This window comes from Anopheles funestus, chromosome 3RL (genome assembly GCF_943734845.2).
Source record: "Anopheles funestus chromosome 3RL, idAnoFuneDA-416_04, whole genome shotgun sequence".
NCBI classification, from domain to species: Eukaryota; Metazoa; Arthropoda; class Insecta; order Diptera; family Culicidae; genus Anopheles; species Anopheles funestus.
Window position 1 is genome coordinate 19586594 of NC_064599.1, and position 18043 is coordinate 19604636.

General features: G+C 40.8%; 1 protein-coding gene across 2 annotated transcripts in view; it reads left to right on the top strand.

The window, feature by feature from the left end:
- The first annotated feature begins 1212 nt into the window (after positions 1-1212).
- Positions 1213-18043, top strand: part of LOC125767735 (G protein alpha o subunit) — a 57871-nt gene continuing 41040 nt past the window's right edge. The window contains exon 1 of one of the 2 annotated variants that reach the window (XM_049434582.1): positions 1213-1739. In XM_049434582.1, the coding sequence (XP_049290539.1) occupies positions 1622-1739 (118 nt within the window). In that variant the 5' untranslated portion in view covers positions 1213-1621. Of the gene's footprint in view, positions 1740-10567; positions 10741-18043 lie in introns of those variants that run through there. The other variant, XM_049434581.1, reaches the window with a different exon arrangement.

The window sequence follows — 18043 nt, forward strand, 5'->3', positions numbered from 1 at the left end:
ATTGTCGTGAGAACAAATCAAACCTCGCTGCGTGCACTGGAGAGCGAGTGATTAGCATTTTGCTTCGTCTATTTCTTGACCCAGCTTTCCTCCCCATGATACACCACCCTGATCGGTGGTAAAGGTGGGCGGATCATCCACGTGGCCATCGGTGCAGTTGCGTACGGCGATGAAGCATGGGCACGATTTGTTTTTCCCCGGTTCTCGGACAAAATGCATCAGTTAAATTGATTGACTGCAAAGGAAACCTCATTACGATACTTAACGACAAGCATCGTGATAATACGAATGTTGCTACGGAGGTAAATTAAAAGAAGCATAGTAGGCTGGTTGATTAAACCCCAAACTCGTATACAGCATAGAACAGAAACAGTTAGCTTGGGGTGAAACACTTGTACAAACATCGATGCCGCAATTAAACCGGCAAAATTCTTCTTTTAAAATGTATAATTTTCAACTTAAAAATAGTTCTCAAACTAACTTGCAAGATATGATGATAAAAGATGAGCAGCTTTCCATTGCCATGAAAACAGCATTTCCCTCCACCCGACTGCTAGATGGCTTTGCACATAAAATGCAATTAGTGGTCAGAATACGAATTGCTACCAACCCCCAACAGGCTAATGACGGAGTTGCTACCCGTAGCCCGTAAAAGAAAGGTCGTAAGAAATGAGAGAGAAAAAAACCATCTAATATCAAACACCCACGGTTGGGGCCGAATGAACACTGTGTGTGAACTGTCCTCTATTCGTATCGACCGCATCCCGGCCTGTTGGTGTAATATGTAACAAACCTCCAAACCACATGTATTTGAGGGGTGCAAATAAGTTATGTGAAACATTCGTTGTATCACCGGTTTGTTTATTAAAAGTTACTGTAACAGAATTATGCTATTTCGAGGCGATCAATTAACAATTCCGTCCAATATTTGCTTTCGGTAAGCAAGCTGTCCACTGTATGCTTTGTCCACTGTTCACCACAACAACTTATTTATACACCCTAGCATTAAACTCCCATACACAAATTCTAATGATTTTTACTGTCCTCTCTCATTTTTGCAGCTTCACAATAGTCCAGCCCGACCACTATTGCTGTGTTTGAGAAGGGTTTTGCTCCCGAGTGGTAACCCTACAAATGTATCTGTTGGTCAGCTTCATTGAATCCGTCCCTTACAGCAAAGCATGAATGATAACCACATTGATGGTTGTTCAAAACCACCCACTTACACAGGTGATGGAAACGTGATGGGTGAAAATGGTGTAAAATGATGATAAATAAATAAGATTACCGGTGCGCAAGAAGGAAGTGAAAAAACAAAAAAGCAATAGCTGCGCTACAATTTCCATGAAGTTGAAGTAAAGTGTAAATTATAACAAAAATCAGTTTTGAAAGTGAAAATTATATTTTTAAACCTTGTTTTAATCGTTTTTTATTTGCGTAGTAACTATTTACGCGATAAGAAAAAACCGAAACAACTTTTACCCTGTGACAACCATTGTGTAGAAGATCCTATTGTCCTTCTGTGGTTGTATCAAACCGACAAGCAAACAATTCGCAACGTTTCACAAACGGTGGGACCAAAAAGCGCAAGTGACCAACATTTTTTTAGAAACAAAACAAAATGGGCTGCACGTCATCGGCAGAGGAACGGGCTGCCATTGCCCGTTCGAAACAGATCGAGCGCAACCTGAAGGAGGATGGCATCCAGGCGGCCAAGGACATTAAGCTGCTGCTGCTCGGTAAGTCGTTTGCCTGTGGTTTCTGGTACCACTATTTACTAAGCCATATCGTTTAACATCTCGCACGTCCTTCGCGGTACGATGCCGAACGGAGCGAAAGCGAAACTGTTCTGCTGCTGATATCTGTTTCCATAAAATCGGACGACGAAGAGTGTTCGGTGTACCGGTTGAATCGTATCGAGATAAGAAGGAAAGGAGGCCCCCATTTTGCAATGGAAGGAGCACCTAACTCACCAAGGGGAGCGGGTCTGGCCTCTAGTTACATGTTTCCACCCCACTGGGAATAGTGGTGGACGGAGGATGTTGTGAAACCATAATCGATCTACGGTGGCAATAGGCTAGAACGAGATAAATGTCGCTCAGCTTTTAGACGATTGTGTGGAGAACGTACAATGAACCTGAAATATTCATACGCGGATTCGGAGCTGTAATACATAATTGGAACACTGATTTATTAAAGCACTAAAACCTGCTACCCGCCTGCAGCAGCGTTTATTTGAATGGTTTTAAACAATCCTATCTTGCACGGTGCAGGAGGAGGATCCACAAGGCTCCGTCATTTTATCATTACTTTAGCGCAACGTTTACGATTACGCTGTTTATTCGTTTATCGTTTTGCAAATGAAATTGGACTGTTGGAATTACGATTCGAAAAAAGTGAGCTTATCTGTATGCTGACACACCCATATGGTTTTTGTTTAGCTTGTATATTACAATATTTATTTGTCCTTTTAGGGGGATGTTTCGCAGTGAGAAAGGTTTGCCCAAAATTGTGATATCGGGTTATTGATCGGGTTTTGTCGTCGATATAAACATACGAATTTCTGTGTTCAATGAAAGGTGATAACGATTTACGAATGTATGGCCTGTTTTTTATATGGTAATGCAAACACAAGGGATGCTTTTATCTTGAAGATCAAGTAGAACAAAGATTGCTTTTTATATCATGTTTACATCAGTAAACTAGTACTTCAATTACAATTTGTCTAGATCCGGTTCTTTTGATGAATTGTTCAATTTCACGTGTTTAAATTCTATATCGTGTATTATTATTCATTTTATCATTTTTAATATTGATCCAAACCATTCTAATAATTGCATATGTGTTAGCGAGAAATCCGGGTATCAAATCCAATACCGTTCCTCCTTAAAAAGGGCTGACTTTCCGGTTACTTGATAGAAATAAGGCGATAAAGGTCTGGCATGACATTCGAGTAGTTGTTAAGCTAAAAAAAAAAGAAGCGAATTATCTATTTATTTATTTATTTATTTACCAGGTAACAACTGGTTTAATTCTCTTATTCTTTTCTTTTCCAACATTGACTAAACTTGTCGTTTTATTTCATGTAATAGACTTGTAACATATTTGTTATTATTGGGTGTACAAGTAACTTCCCAACTTTTTTTCATCAATGTCTAATGCTTTATTGTAAAAAAAGTTTTAAATGCATCGCAAAGTTTTTTTTTTCTTTTTCAAATTTTTAGAAAATTATGAATTCCAGACTAAAATAAATTCGCGTAATTTTTGAGCAACAAATTCTAAATAATAAATCCTTATTCTAAGGATATATTATTCAAATAGTTTTTGATTGTGATGCAAAGTTAGTGACTTGTGTTTAATCTCATATTCGGAAAAACACATTCTCTCTTCCCCGCCGAGCCGAGTGCCGCTCGAGATCGCTTAGATGTTTTACGCCGGGGGCCATATTTATTGAAGTTTCATTTGTTTGTTTAATGTTTCTGAGCAAATCGCAATCGATCGTGAACCCCCCCACACCATGCGGCGGCGGTGAGTTAGCAAAGTATGCCAAACAAATCAATCCATCTACATGTTGATCTTACTCGCCTGACTAAACGGACTGCTGGTTCACGTCGTGCATATTGCACCTTCCCTGCTTCGTTGCCTCTTTGCTTCGCCTCTCGCCCTCTTTTGCTGGATGCATCGGCAGACATGTTGCAAATTGCATCGCCACAAGTTTGGTGGTTGCTGCTGAAATATCGTCCTACACGTCAACCAAACCTTTTGAAGCAGTTTTTTTTCCTCCTTCTCACATGTCTGTTTTGTTTTTGTTCGTTGCTGTCTTTATGGATGTTTGTTGGATGGCCAAGCCATCGTCGGCCTTGTCATCGCCTGGGTAGACAGATATCAATTTCATCGTGCTGCATTTGATACGATGCAGCGATGGTTGAGTTTTTGTTTTATTGTTTTCTATAGATTGTGTTCTTTAAGCTAGCGTTAAGTCTTTAGATCCCAAAAGCATAAAGGCAGTTATGAGAACCATATACGTCTGGAGGGGATAAAAATTGTTGTGTCCTTTTGCATTTGTTCAGCGAGGTTTTAATTTAAAAAAACTGGAAGCTGTTGATACTCTCACTCGCAAACAAAAACCCTTTAAAGCTTTACTCGTTTAAATAACGCCTAAACTGACGGGGGGAAAATCGCTTTCCATGCCATGTACAACACCAATGAGTTAGTGTTTGGCAATCCGCCACCCATCCGTAATGTGTTTTTCATCCTGCACATGGAGAATTTTCAAACGGGAACGGAAAAGTCGTTCGAATGTATGCAGCTTGTTGCATGTGCTGGATTGTTTTTTTTCCACAATCAAATTATCGTTAAACAGTGGAATGCCGTGTCTCCTCACATCGCCTGGTGGTCTGGCATAAAACGGAAAAGCGCCACACCAACAGAGTTCCAAACAAAAGGTTGTCTCAACTGGCCGTAGATCACTATCATCAGGATGGTGTTTTTTTCTTCTTCTCCATTTCAGCCAAGAATTTGGGTTGAATCCAAACAAACTTTAGCGAAAAAAAAAAAGAACACAGTAGTAATCTCATTCCTATCACAAATTATGCAGAAAGTTGAATAATAAGGGTGAAAAAAATTGGGAAATTAGGGAAACACCGGGGTTTTTTTTCAGCCGCTTTAGTAGATGAGAGCACTTCTTGCCCGAAAAGTGGCACCGAAAAATAGTTTACCACAAAGAAAAAAAAATACACATTTCGCATAACTTCTAGTTGAAGCATAATTTTGTCTTGTGCCGCTTATTTTACGATCGCATTTATCGCAAAGTTTTAGTGTCGTTTTAAGTTGGCAATTTTTGTCCCCCAAAGGGGGGTGTCTACTTGTTGATATTATGTTCCACCGGTTGTTCCGGAAATAGTGTCGTAAAATTTGTTCAAGCAATGTGTGTGAGAATATGAATATTAAGCTCTAACAAATTGGGTTAAAATAAAGCATAAATTTAGAATAATTTTTCATCGTTTCGTAGGTGTATACATTCCTGTAAATTTGTTGGTTTTTTCCCCCTTTTGCTTTGTTTGATGATTGACTCATCCACTTTTGTACACATCCACTTGCCACATCAGTCACGCCTGCGGGTTATGATCATAGCTAGTTTATCTTTCAATCGATATCATTAATGGGAAGCTATTAATGGGTGCTTTTATAAAACTGCTTGAAATGCAACAGAAAAAAAAAACATGATCACGATAACCTGTTACAGTTTTATGGTGGCCTCAAATGCTACTTCAATTGTATGCCTCAAGAGAGGGTTTGATAATGTTGCACTTTTGCAAGTTTATTCCTACTTAAAGCTGTTAATTTTTTTTTTAATGAACGAAAAGTGAAGCAAAACCTTCAACAATAAGATCTTCAGTTCCATTGCCGGGCAGACCTGATTCTCTTCTTCGGACACACTTTTCTATTCCTCACGCCGTATATCATTCCAGCTTTCTCCATCCGCATTGTGTATGTGTGTGTGTGTATGATGTGTTTGCTGAAAGCTCCCACCGTTTATGGAAACCCCCCTGTTTTTTTGGCTAGCTGAGGGCACAATCAGAATAGTTCTTTTTCTTTATATAGCTCATCACCCCGAAATCGTCTCAAACGAACACTTTTGGTGGTGGAAACCCCTGATTTGATTCACAAATTTCCCGGCACCGGCTGGCACCGGGGAAAAAATGAACAAGAGAGTTGCCGCATTGCCGGTTTGTGTTTTGTTCGTGTTAGACCAAAACAAAAACCAAAAAAAAACGCGATCTCCATCCTCTCTGGTTCCTATTCCTAAACGCCCCAAAAAGGTGGGCTCATGGCAGTTTCTTTCGTATCGTTTTTTTTTATGCCACTGATGATAAGCCATGTTTCGTGCTTTCCAAGACGCAAGAAAAATGGTTTAAAGAAGATCCAAGTTTGTGAGTTTGCTTGCATTTAGGGGACTTTTTCTCATTTGCTGCTTTTTTTTCATTTTCCGAATAGAAAAGAATAGATATTTCAACGCTTAACAAACACTGTAACACCGGTAAAATTGTAACATCCAATTCGACGGCTGTTTATATTTACCCGCCAGCCTGCCAGATGGCTTGACGGAAATTGTCGGTACGATCGCGGAACATGTCGCACATTTTTCCCGGTCGCCGGTACTTATGCTGTACCCCGCGCAGAAAGCATCAAACAACAATCGCAACCGGAGGAAGGTAAGGTTAGGAGCGGTGTGCATCCGAACCCAGAAGGGCCATTTGCCTTATCTCAATTGCTCTGAAACACACACACACAAACAGAGCAGCAAATCCGACTCGCGGTTCACCCACAATGGGAGGTGGGAAAGCGTCATCCAAGAGGCATCCCGGTTGTGCGTACTTTCGTTTAACCTTCGCGCAACAAACACAGTGATTGTTCTAATATTGATCTAATTACCTACTGCACGGACGCCGCCGTCTCACGAAATCCGGGGGGGCTGGTATATACTTTTTTATTGGTGTACGAGTTCTCACAGCGAAGTGAGCGTTCCAGCTCTCGCATCTGTAACATTGCACGTTTACGATCACACTAAAATGTGATCGAGTAATGAAAGAAAGTTTATAGAGCAGCAATGGTGAGAGGAAGGTGCGATGCAATAAAAGTACTAAAATCATAACCAATATTACTTTCTTTTCGAAATTTGGTTAGGTTCTTCATGCTTGTAGTTGCAATGCTTTTACTCTCGCCACAACTGCACGACTGGAGAAAATTAATATGCAAGTGTGCAAGCTGGGAATTACGTAATCGGTAGAGATCTTGATCATTTGCAGTTAATGAGGACGTAAGTAAATTAATTACACATGATCCAATAAGAGATCTCCATGTACAGTGATTCTTCTGTTGAAGATACTCACCATTTATCACGGTTATTATATTATGTTTCTCAAGGGTCAATCGAGACGCTACAGTGATCACAGAAGATCACGAGATCGAATCTAATTCGGTGTTGGGTAAATCTGATTCTCAATCTCTAAATGAATCTTCGAACTCTGAAAATGAATCATGAATCATTTCACGAATTTTCAATGATTCAATATTATTGTATCTTTGAGGATTCTTGAATCTCCGAAGATTCATGAAACTATGAATGTTATTTTCAGATTGATCAAATTCTCAAAGAGTCATTCATCTCTAAGGATTCTTGTTTTTACGCCTTTTTTACTTCGACAGCTAGATTTGTCGACTAGACTAAAGATCCTTTACATAACCCTCCTTTGAGACTCTTTATTAAAGGGTCATATTAATGACACTTTTTCTCAATCGCTCTTTTCTAATTGCTCTCAAAACTATGAATAATATAATGAATAATATTTAATCATACTAATGCTTAAAAGGATATTGTTGCAATGCGGATTGCATACTTTACAAATTTTTCTGCAATGTATGCAATTTGCGTCACAAGATACGCATGTTTAATGCCCAAAAACCTGTTACTAAATGCTGTGGATTTTATTAAAAACTAGTTAATAGGCCCGGTTACATGGCTACACAACAGATCTACGTAATGCCGAGGTATATTCTATGGAGTTTTCGTCACATCTGCCAAATTGCTAACCCCTTACCGATAACAAATCAGATCAGTTTAACGCAGTATATTAATGGATGTTTTAATGGTTTTTCAAAATTTGCAGTGGTCAATGGTGGCCCGGTGGCCCGGTCCTGGCAATATTATCCAGCTTTTGACTTTTTTTTTACTATCCAGCCATCTTCACCAGCTTTTGACTTGAGGTACAACTTGAAGAGGTCTTGGCCAGCCATTGCTAACTTTCCTTGGCTTTATAAACCCGTAGCGAGACAGTCTGTCCTGCGTACGTAAGTTTAGCCCGGAAGGGATTTGATCGCCCGTTCTGTGGTGTACAAACCCGCGCCGCTACCATTCAGCAATTCCCGATCAGCAATTAAAAATAACAAATCTTCGTTGAATTGCTTCAAACTAATATTCTGCTGTTAAAATGTAGTTAATTTTGCATTCTTGAACTTTTGCTTAGGTATTTTCACTTGACCAACACACTCTGGAAACAGTACCACTTGTACCATTTGTTGAGCCAGCCTACTACGGAATATTAAGCATCGTCCTACCTGAAACCATCGTTCTGAGCATTTAATCGTATCGATTCACATTTCTATAAGTTGAAGTAGGCTTAGATCCTGTACAACAACCAAAAAACGACACCAATCTAGTGAACATGCAGGGTTTGTTGATTGAGCTTTCATATTGGGCAAATTAAAGTTTTACAACAGTGGCTTAGAAAAACCGGTATACCAACACTGCAGTAACGCTGCGTTACTGCACGAGTAGAATTTATATAGCGATTTTATTACTAAACAAAACTGTTTACTGCAGTAAGTAAACCTCGTAAATATCTCATTTTGTTCCACTTGATTAAATAAATACTGATTTTTAATGTCAAAATATTTTCTCAAATGATTTTTTTTACGATCACCCCACCCTCCCGGAGTATGTTGTGAATGAATCTGCTTGGGCACGGTTTCTGTCTGTCTACTCTCTACATTCTGTGTACATTGCACATCATCATGTCCATTGGACTGACGAAATGCTGGTGCAATTGTGTTGATAGTGAATTAAAATAGGGTGAAATCAAAGCGGAATTCCGTTCACCGGAGATGGCAGCAAAGCAACAGCCCCGTCACCATAAACCGTGAAAGGTGTTGGGGATTTGGCTGTGCTTGATACTATTGCTGTTGGTGTGCCGTAACTTGAGTAGACTTGGCAGGGCAATAATGCAACCAGATGTGATCGTTTGTTTGGGGGTAGTTCATACACGACAAGAGCAAAACAAAAAACTGGAAAATATTTTGTTTTTTTTTGTCGTATAAAATATTTTTTTAAATATTAAAATTCATAATGTAAACATTTTTGTGAAAATTGTATCACAATCATTTTGTTATAGGAAATGAAATTATTTACTCGGTGCGGATAAAAACGGTGACGCACTGTGCCTATTAAGAGCTACTGGGGGTGCAATAAGGGCCACCCAGCTTACTAGATAGGAGGTTTGCTGCTGCTGTTGCTGCTGCTGCTGCTGCTGCGGTTCATGTGATTCATCCCGCTTCTTCAGACCTTTCCCTCCCCCCTGTCTCCCTCACAACTTGTCCATCTGTGTCCTCCGACCGTACGACTTCCGTTCGTGAGCACCGTTTCTGCCCTTCTCATTTCACGCTCGCATCTCGCAATGCGATATCCGGCTTGTTGAAGGAGTATTTGGTTAGTGAAGATTGTTGATTTTGTTGCTGTTCGCCTGTATGGTGCCCGTATGTGTGTATTTGCGCTGTACTTGCGTGTGTAGCGATAGCCTACTTTGCAAAAATAAAATAAAAATTCACCGTGAAAGGTATCCAAAAGGTGTTCCCTTCTTTAAAAAGTGTGTGAGAGAGAGAGAATATGTATTTGTGCGTGTATTGGAGGGTAGTGTACTTCCGTTCACCACCTTCCAGCATTGTTCAGTCCGGTTCCCGCTTGGTTCCTGACCGTAGAAAAGCGGTTTGTGACACTGCAATTTTGGTGCGTTGTGAGCATGCGCGCAAAACCCCCCCAAAAAAAAATGAGCGGAAAACTCACTTTTCCGGATGATGGTGGACCGTTTTTCCGGGAGCGTGAACGTGGTTTTCGAGCGAGCATGGGAATAGTCGAGATGAGAGTTTAATGCCAGCTAGTTCGGAGGCAATGTAGATAGTGTTTCGGAACATTGCGTCAATGCGTCACGTTGGACAGAATGTAAAAAATCGTTTGCCAAAGCTTTCTCCGGAGGAAGAAAACAGCAAACTGGGCTCATTTGGAGCTAAATTTTATGAGCTTATTAAATGTTTTATTTTATTCCCAAAAAGGGGACATCTTGTCACCACAAAAATGTTGATACTAACCGGTAGATATTGCAGACATCATTGCAGAAAGCTGGAAATTAGTGTTCTCCCACTGTCTACTCCAATATTTCTGTAGTACATATGAGAGGAGAGTTTCACAGATCCGGAGAGAAGTCTGATGATTTTGGGGGAAGATTTTTCTAGTGCGAGAGAACGAACTACCCCCACACAAACACACACAGACGGGGAGATTAGCACGAGAGGACATTTGTTGAATTAAAACGGCATCCGTTTGCCTACCGTACGGGCGTGTGTGGTCGAGCAGGCGATTTTCCTGGAGAGGATTACTCGGGTCAACTGTAGTCGATTTTCTTTTAGTGGCAAGTGATGTAGTATTTATATTCTTTTATTAGTGATTGTTTGAAAAAAATAATTCTGATAAAAGGATTAGTGTTTTTAAAACTGTTTCTCCAAACGTAACGTGAAGGGGTTTGATAAAAAGTTATCACATACAACAGAGGCACGGCGTTATAGAAGAGCGAGAGAATGTGCACAATGGACAAAAAAGATTCCAACAGAACACAGAACCACCAAAATGAAGTGTTTCAAAAATCAAGGGTTTTTTGGAAAATAAAGGGGCCCTTTTTACTCACCGCGAGAGCGTTGAGCGTTTTGTGGCCCGAAGTGAGAGAGCATCACCTTTCGTACTCATCTCGCTCTCGGGGTTTTGGGTGCGCTTGTTTTCAGTGGGATAACGCACACTTGGTGATTGTTGGCGATCTGTGCCGTGCCCCAAAAGTCCCCAGTGTGGTTGATGAGCGCAGGAACGAATGGTACCAATTTTCTCAACCAGCAGCTCCTCTGGGTGGTGGTTCGACGGTGAGCTTTTTCTTTCTTCCAGCAGGCCAAAAAAGGGCGGCTCCTGGGGCACATTTCTTTTTTGCGCGTGTGTGTGATGATCCTTTGAAAAGTGTTTTGTGAAATTTGGCTATTTTGGTTTGTGACAAAAAGAGTGACGTGAAACATCCTGGTGAAGGGAGCAAAGAAAAAAAAAACACCTTCCACCGGAAGCGAAGGAAAAAAAACGCACACACTAAACCAACGCCTGTTCTCTACGCCAGTAACGTTCGCGTAACGCTTTCTCCGTGCGTTACGCGCCCGTTTGTTTGTGTGCGCGCGCGTGCCTGCGCGCACGTATGTGTGTGTGTTTTTGGAGGAAAATTTTGCACAGAATCAATGTGATTATTGCCTTCATCGTTTATCGTTTCGTATAGACCGTGTGTGGTGCAGGTGTTCAGCGTGCAGCGAACCAAATAACCATGGAGTGAATTGGAGGTGTGCGTGTGTGATTCATAATTTTCCAGATTTCCATCCACTTGTTTCTTCCCTTCCCCAAAAAAAACCCCCCACAACTACCCTGGGTGCGCTGTTGCTTGTGAAAACAAATCTGGAAAAAAGGCAACACCTTGCTCATACGGCACACATACCCGCCCGTTTCTGTCTGTGTGGTCACGCTGGTGGTTGTTGGTAGTGTTGTGCCTGTGCTTGGGTGATTTTTCATCCCAATCCCTAACGCGTGTGCCGTGCGTGAAAACACCCCCCTCTCGTGACGTGAAACGTATGTGCGTGTGTCTCGCTGTATTTTCCGTTCACACTACGAATTAGTGTTCTACTTTTCGTAACGCTTATCATCATACGCACAATGATGGCAATGATGATGACCGACTTCTCTAAGTGACAAATTTTCTACACCCCTAAAGGAAAAAAAATAGCAAGAGAAAATTCGTGGAAAATAGAACCGCTTTTGGGTGGTGGTGTGTGCAATCATTAGGGGGAAGGGGGTTGGGATGTCCATCAACAACCCCCTTGAATGCAGAGGAAAATTTAACGGTCCAGAAGCGGGGTCTGGCAGCGTAAAGATGAAGTGCTAATGATGCATAAGACATACGGATTTATAAGAAGCTGTAGTTAATTGTGGAAGGATGAAAAAAGAAGCAAAAAAAACACACACACACACAAAGCGTATGCGTAAATGGGGTGGAAAACCGATGATGAAAAATTGTGTTGTGAAAAGGAGCGCTACTGTGGAAGCATAATGAGGAAAATGCGTTACTCTACGAGTCAGTTTGTTAAGAGGATGGTTTGAAAAAAAACATCGAAGCAATCTGGTGTGTTAGTGACCAGCAAGTATGTGACAGTGTGCGTTATTAGTGCATTGTAGCCAATGCGTGTGTGTGTGTGCTATTTAATTTTGCTTTTGCAAGTCAAAATGTGTAAAGTGCAATATTTGCTACTATAAAATACGATTTAAACATAATTTTCCAGTGTATCCCGTTGTGTGCCAATTTCTCAATTAACGCGCCTGTGCTTGCGTGTGTGTTGGTGTGTATGTGTGCGCGGTTTTTGACGTTCCCCACCATCCCGCAGCTTTCGACGCGCACAGCAGCCAAAACGCAGGGCCAGACGCAGACAAGGGGGGATACGAATCATTCCATCTTTGTGCCTGTCTCGCTGTAGGCTGGTGTGTGTTGGTGTGCGAATAAATGTGCGCGCAAACGCGTCGTTCTGCCACCCCCTTTTTCCACCCCAAAAAGAAGAAGAAGAAGAGGAAAATACGAGGGCTTTGCTCCTTCACAATCAAGGAGACACAGATACACACACGCGCGCGCGATTTTACTTGTATGTGTGCATCAGGAGCGGTGAAAAAGCGGATGAAAACGAAGTAGCTGGAACATTTTTAGTGGTTACCTTAGTAACTTAACATTCACGCACACACACACAATGCTCATTGTGGTATTGGGGTTTGGTTCCAATAAAAAAAACATAACCACTGAAACAATCGGACTGGATGATATCTTGATAAGAATCTAGTGTTAACAACATAATTTTTATCTTCACGTACACACGCACACAAATACACGTGTGTAAAATGTTTCATTTTCTACAAAGCTTTTGGGGTGGGTTGGGTTGGGGGGTTATATCGATTTTTCCGCTCTTCTCAACACACTACTACATCCATGGTAGGCAATGTTTCTTCTCGTGGACTGCCAGTTATTTCTTGCGCTCTTGAAGCTTCCGTCATCTGAATCCGGTGTTGCCACACAGTTACCTCTGGTGTGTGATGCTGCTGCTGCTGGTCCAGAGCATTATTCGCTCGCACTACTGCAACATTCTTCACAAACACACACACAGATACACTCCAATCGGGGTGGTGTGTTATCGCTGGTGTACAGCCCTGGAGCAACAGCATCGATGGTTTTTGGGGACCGAGTCCTTGGTGTGCTGTGGATTCTTGGGAAGTAGGCACTGTGACGTTCAAATGCTGCTGATAGCAGAAGGATACTTTTGAAGGACGCACAGGATACTCTGATAAGTTGCAAACTAACGTGCAATGAAGGTTACTGGAAAGTGCAGCCATTGCTCCAGATGATACTAGATCCGGAAGAAACCTTGGGAATGCCTTATCATGTCCAATTAGCTCTTGTTTCTCCTCCTAAGGGAGATATGCACAACATAAAGACACCTTATCTTTTTTATCAAACATTTCTCAATATTTGGACTATTAAAGAAAAAGATATTAATTTGTAGCTGAAAGTTCTCCTGGAAATAGTAAATGAGAATTTTTGAGTAATCCACGATTAAACATTGAACATATCCGTGTTTGCATGGGGATGAGTTGAATGTAAGGGCAATACCTTGGAGTCAGATATTCCTGAGACCTTCCTGAGAAAATGCACATTCATATACAATTCTATCTCTCTGTAAGACGAACCATGGCTTTACCCTGCCATGTCCAACTACTTTCGTATAGGGCACTTCTCCATGAAATCGTAATACGAACGATGACTCGTTCTTCTTCTGGATACACTAGTGCATTCAGCAAGGAAACTCAACTTCACACCATTAAATCCAAACGAGAACTGACGCTGATGAATGATGTCTGTAGGAAATGGTACCGAAAAAAAAACCTAATCTACGGAATTTCCTTTCCAAGCTAATTTTTCAAGGATTGAAGACAATTCTTCAAGAAAATGTACTTGAGGAAATAGAAAATTAAGTTTTGTGTTTTGGGGAGGTTGTGTACTACCTTAATTGAATAAGTTCCTCAAGTCCTATTTTTTTAGATTTGAACATATTGCAATTACTCAACAAATACAAGGGTACAATTTTCATGAATATTTTATTTCCATTTTTGCCTCCAAACTAAAGAGGTTACTCTGGAAAATCCCAATGGGATTCTTAAGTGCAAATTGTAGTTACTATTCTACAGGTAAAGATAACTCAATTTACTAAAAAGATTTAATGAAAAAAAGCAGCAGCAGCAAAAAGAAAACAACACACCCAGGAAATAATTCATTTAAAATATCGACTAAAACAAAATGTAATTGCTTCCGATGTCGAGTGAGCAATATAAAAAGGGGTGGGGAGGTTCACATTTTACACTTCCCACTGGCCATTTTGCTTAGTTATTTATTTATAAATCGTCTACCCACGTGCATCGTGCAATAGATTGAATTTTGTCTCCAAAGTGCACAGCGTAATCGATTTTCCGGTGTGTTGTTTGTGTGGATAAAAATTGCTTTTTGCTAGCAAATGTTGACCCAACAGCCAGGGAGCGAGCGTGACGGTCGATAAGCTGAGATACCCATGCTTTCACCACCAGTTTGTGATAAGGTGTGGCTCTGCTCCAAATTTCCAAACGCCGTGCAATGTTCCTGTTGCATTTGCCGTTTGGTACATTTTCACCTGTAGAGGAGGTCGTGTGGACGAAAGGCGACGAAGGGTACATCCGCTGTCCGACATTGTCCAGAACCACAGACACGTACATGGCGACGTGAAAAGACGACTTCCGCTCCGGAGGGTGTTTTGTACAACGGTGCAGTGGCAACCAGTGTCCAGGGGCGGCTGGCTCGTGTGTGTGTGTTTATAATCGTTTCGTTGGTCAGGTTATCTGTTTCGTAGTACGGGTCGGTGCATCTTTTTGTGTTGCTTTTTGAAATGTGCAATGCAACAGGAACATGAGTTCGGTGCCAAAAACCGATAGCGCTTTGACGACGGTGTGTTTTGCACCTTTGCCAGAAACAGGCTAAAGTGATGCTTTGTTTTTGGATTAATGCAATTGATTCAATTCTGTATCAGAGTGTGATCCTTTAATTTGTGACTCTGGATCACCGATGGAAATATTATGTTTTTTTATACATTATATATTATGAAATAAAATCTACGTTTTCGAAGAAAAAAACATCAACTCCACTTTCCACGAATAAACGATGAGTTCAAGGTTTCCTCCCTATTTCCACGTTTGTTATCTGTAATGGAAGCGCACAATTTTCTGGAACATTTAGTTGCTTTGGCAACATACTACACCGTAAGCGAACTGTGCTCAACCACCAGTACCAACCAGAGTGGACGAATGTTGTGTGGAAATTCCCACCAGAAACATTCATCTATTGCGCTTGTTAAACGTCGCCATTCCCGTTACTGGTTCCGAGCTATTTCCCTGGAATTTGGCGTCGTGGCACCAAATCGCGACAGATACGCAACACCTGTTGTACGATGTACGGGAATCGTTGACAACATGATGGTTTTTGTTTCATTTGCTCGACCATTGGTCATCAAATTGCAGATCATTTCCATGTGATGCATGACTGAGTTTGATATCGTTTCTGTTGAACGGGTTTCCTTGGTGGTAATTGCCTCTGCTATTTTTGTTCACGAAACGTTTCTCTATTCTATTTTATATCCCTTTCTCACTTGTGTAATGATTTTTCTATTTAGTCTTTTTTCTTCTTTCTAAAAAAATCTTTCAGAATAAGAGAGAGAGAAAAAACTCTAAATGATATTCATCTGCAGAGATTGCTGAAAGTCGTTTTAAAACATTCGTTTGTTTATCTTTTCAAGCCGTAAATCGAATACCCGTACCCGTAAAGATCTGATCCCAAAACATAAAGACCCCCCATTATTTGGACCCTTCCATTTTTGTTGTTCCCCCGCAAACGGCCAACCCTTTTCTAGTAGCTTAATCGTGTACCTACAGACCGTTTTGTTCTAGATGGATAAAATAAACACACACACAAACACACAGAAGCACCGACGACAATGTGTGTTTGAACCTCCGTACGGTGTGTGATTCGTTGGGTCGACATCGAAAGCGTTGTTAGAATGTACTTGGGTCCAAAAATTTGTCCGTTTAACCCCAAAAAAAAGGGGTTCTTGTAAGGGAAAATTTATCTGTGTTTGTTCTAGGGTTTGTGATATCAAATCACCAAAGGTATACTAAATTCGTTAAAGCAAAAACTGATGTTGAAAATGTCTCACAAAACTAAAGATTTGGACAATAAACGAGAGCGATATGGATGTGTCTTGGAGAATGAGAGCGAGAGCGAAATAGAGAGAAGCATTTTCTTTTGGGATGCTGCTGCTTTTCTGAAGGCTATTACGTGGGATGGTTTTTCCACACTGTGAGTCAGAGATTTTGCTGTAATGAGATAAAAAGAAGTACTACAAATACACACACGCACCCCTCAGCTCAGGATGTTGTTGCGCTCGTGTGCGTGTGTCTGTAATGTGGAGTTTGAGGGGGCGAAAAAAAGCTCACACAACTTTCACTTCCATGCTGGTTTCGTGTATACAAGCGTCTGTGTGTGTATGTGGGTTTGTGTGGACATTGGCTTTGGGACTTCGTCCTTTGAAAGTAGTTTCACTTTATTGGTTTAACTCCCGGTGCTCTCTGCTCATCTCTTGTTATTTCTTGTTATCGTACATCAGCAGAGCAAACATGGAAGTGGTAGGGGGGTAAGGTAATTTTCCTTTCACACCAGCATCCCCCTCATCCCCCTTTCACCCAAAAGTTCCATTGTGCGGAAGTTCGCCCTTCCCAAAGGAAATGCGTCCTGTTTATCCCATTTACGCACACCTCACACGGTTCCAATCACTTGCCACACAGCAGGGTGGATCAGCATCGGTTGAAGCAAAATGAAAGCAAAAAAAAAAAGGAAAGCTTTTCACACGCGCAGACAAAGTTGTGAGTTCTTGTACTGGCAGCTCAAGGTCAAAATTGAAAGGCATGTTGCGTTACTTCTTGGGAAGCCGAGAAGAAAGTTTCGTACTGCTACAATGGTGGTTTTCATACCTGGTTTAGCGTTTCGAATTGAAATTTGCACACACTTACGCATGACCTTTACGTACGGCACTCAAATTTTATAGTGTATCCATTTTCACCTTGAGCAGAATTCGCTAATGATAAGAAGCAAACGAACAAACTGTACCCAATTTCGGTTCGGGGGTTTCATTTCTGCTTGATTACGCGGTTGCTTCCCACCGTTGTGGGATCCTAAAAATAAGCTCACGGTGGTTACTTTTGTCCTCGCAAAGAGTGTTCCGTGAAAGCTCCACCACCACCACCACCAACGATAAATGCTGCAGTCGTAATAAAACGGAAGCACTACGCCACTGGCCTACGAAGATGCCAAAGGAAGCGAACGGTGGCTGCTTACATGAGCAGCAAATTATGTGCGTCTTACTTTACGCGTTTGTATATGCGGTCCGTTTTTTTTTTTAAATAAGTTTGGCTTCGAGGGCGATGCCCGCAGGAAGCAACCGTGTATAACGCGCCCGAACACAAGCACAAAATACCAAAGCACAAGTACCAGCCACCAAGCGTCTCCATCTGCCAGGGTTGGAATAAGGTTGGGATGTATTTTTTTTTGCATAATTTATTATTAGCGCTTCTTGATGCTGCGATTGGTACCCGAGCGATTAATTTTACAAATTGAGTTCGTACCGGCATATCTTGGGTATGGATTTTAGAAGTAAACGTAATATTTTTCTTCTTCTAATGCAGCTTCGATTACCCATGATAATTGTATTTGTAAGATGTTTTTTTGTGATAATGTGTTTATTTTTAATTATTATTATTTATTATTTAATATTAATTATTAATTATTATTTAATTATTAGACATTATTAGATCGCAATTAATTTTTAACTCCTAATAGAAAATTTAAATGTGGTCCCACCAACATCCTTTAACTTGAAAACCTTTTTTAAATCATACTTGTATTGTAAAACCTCACTGTTTTATATACATATCTACGTAAAATGAAACAAAAAAATACTAAATGCACCAAAAATAAAACATCCGACATAGCGGATGAAGATCACACATATCGGACAAATCACC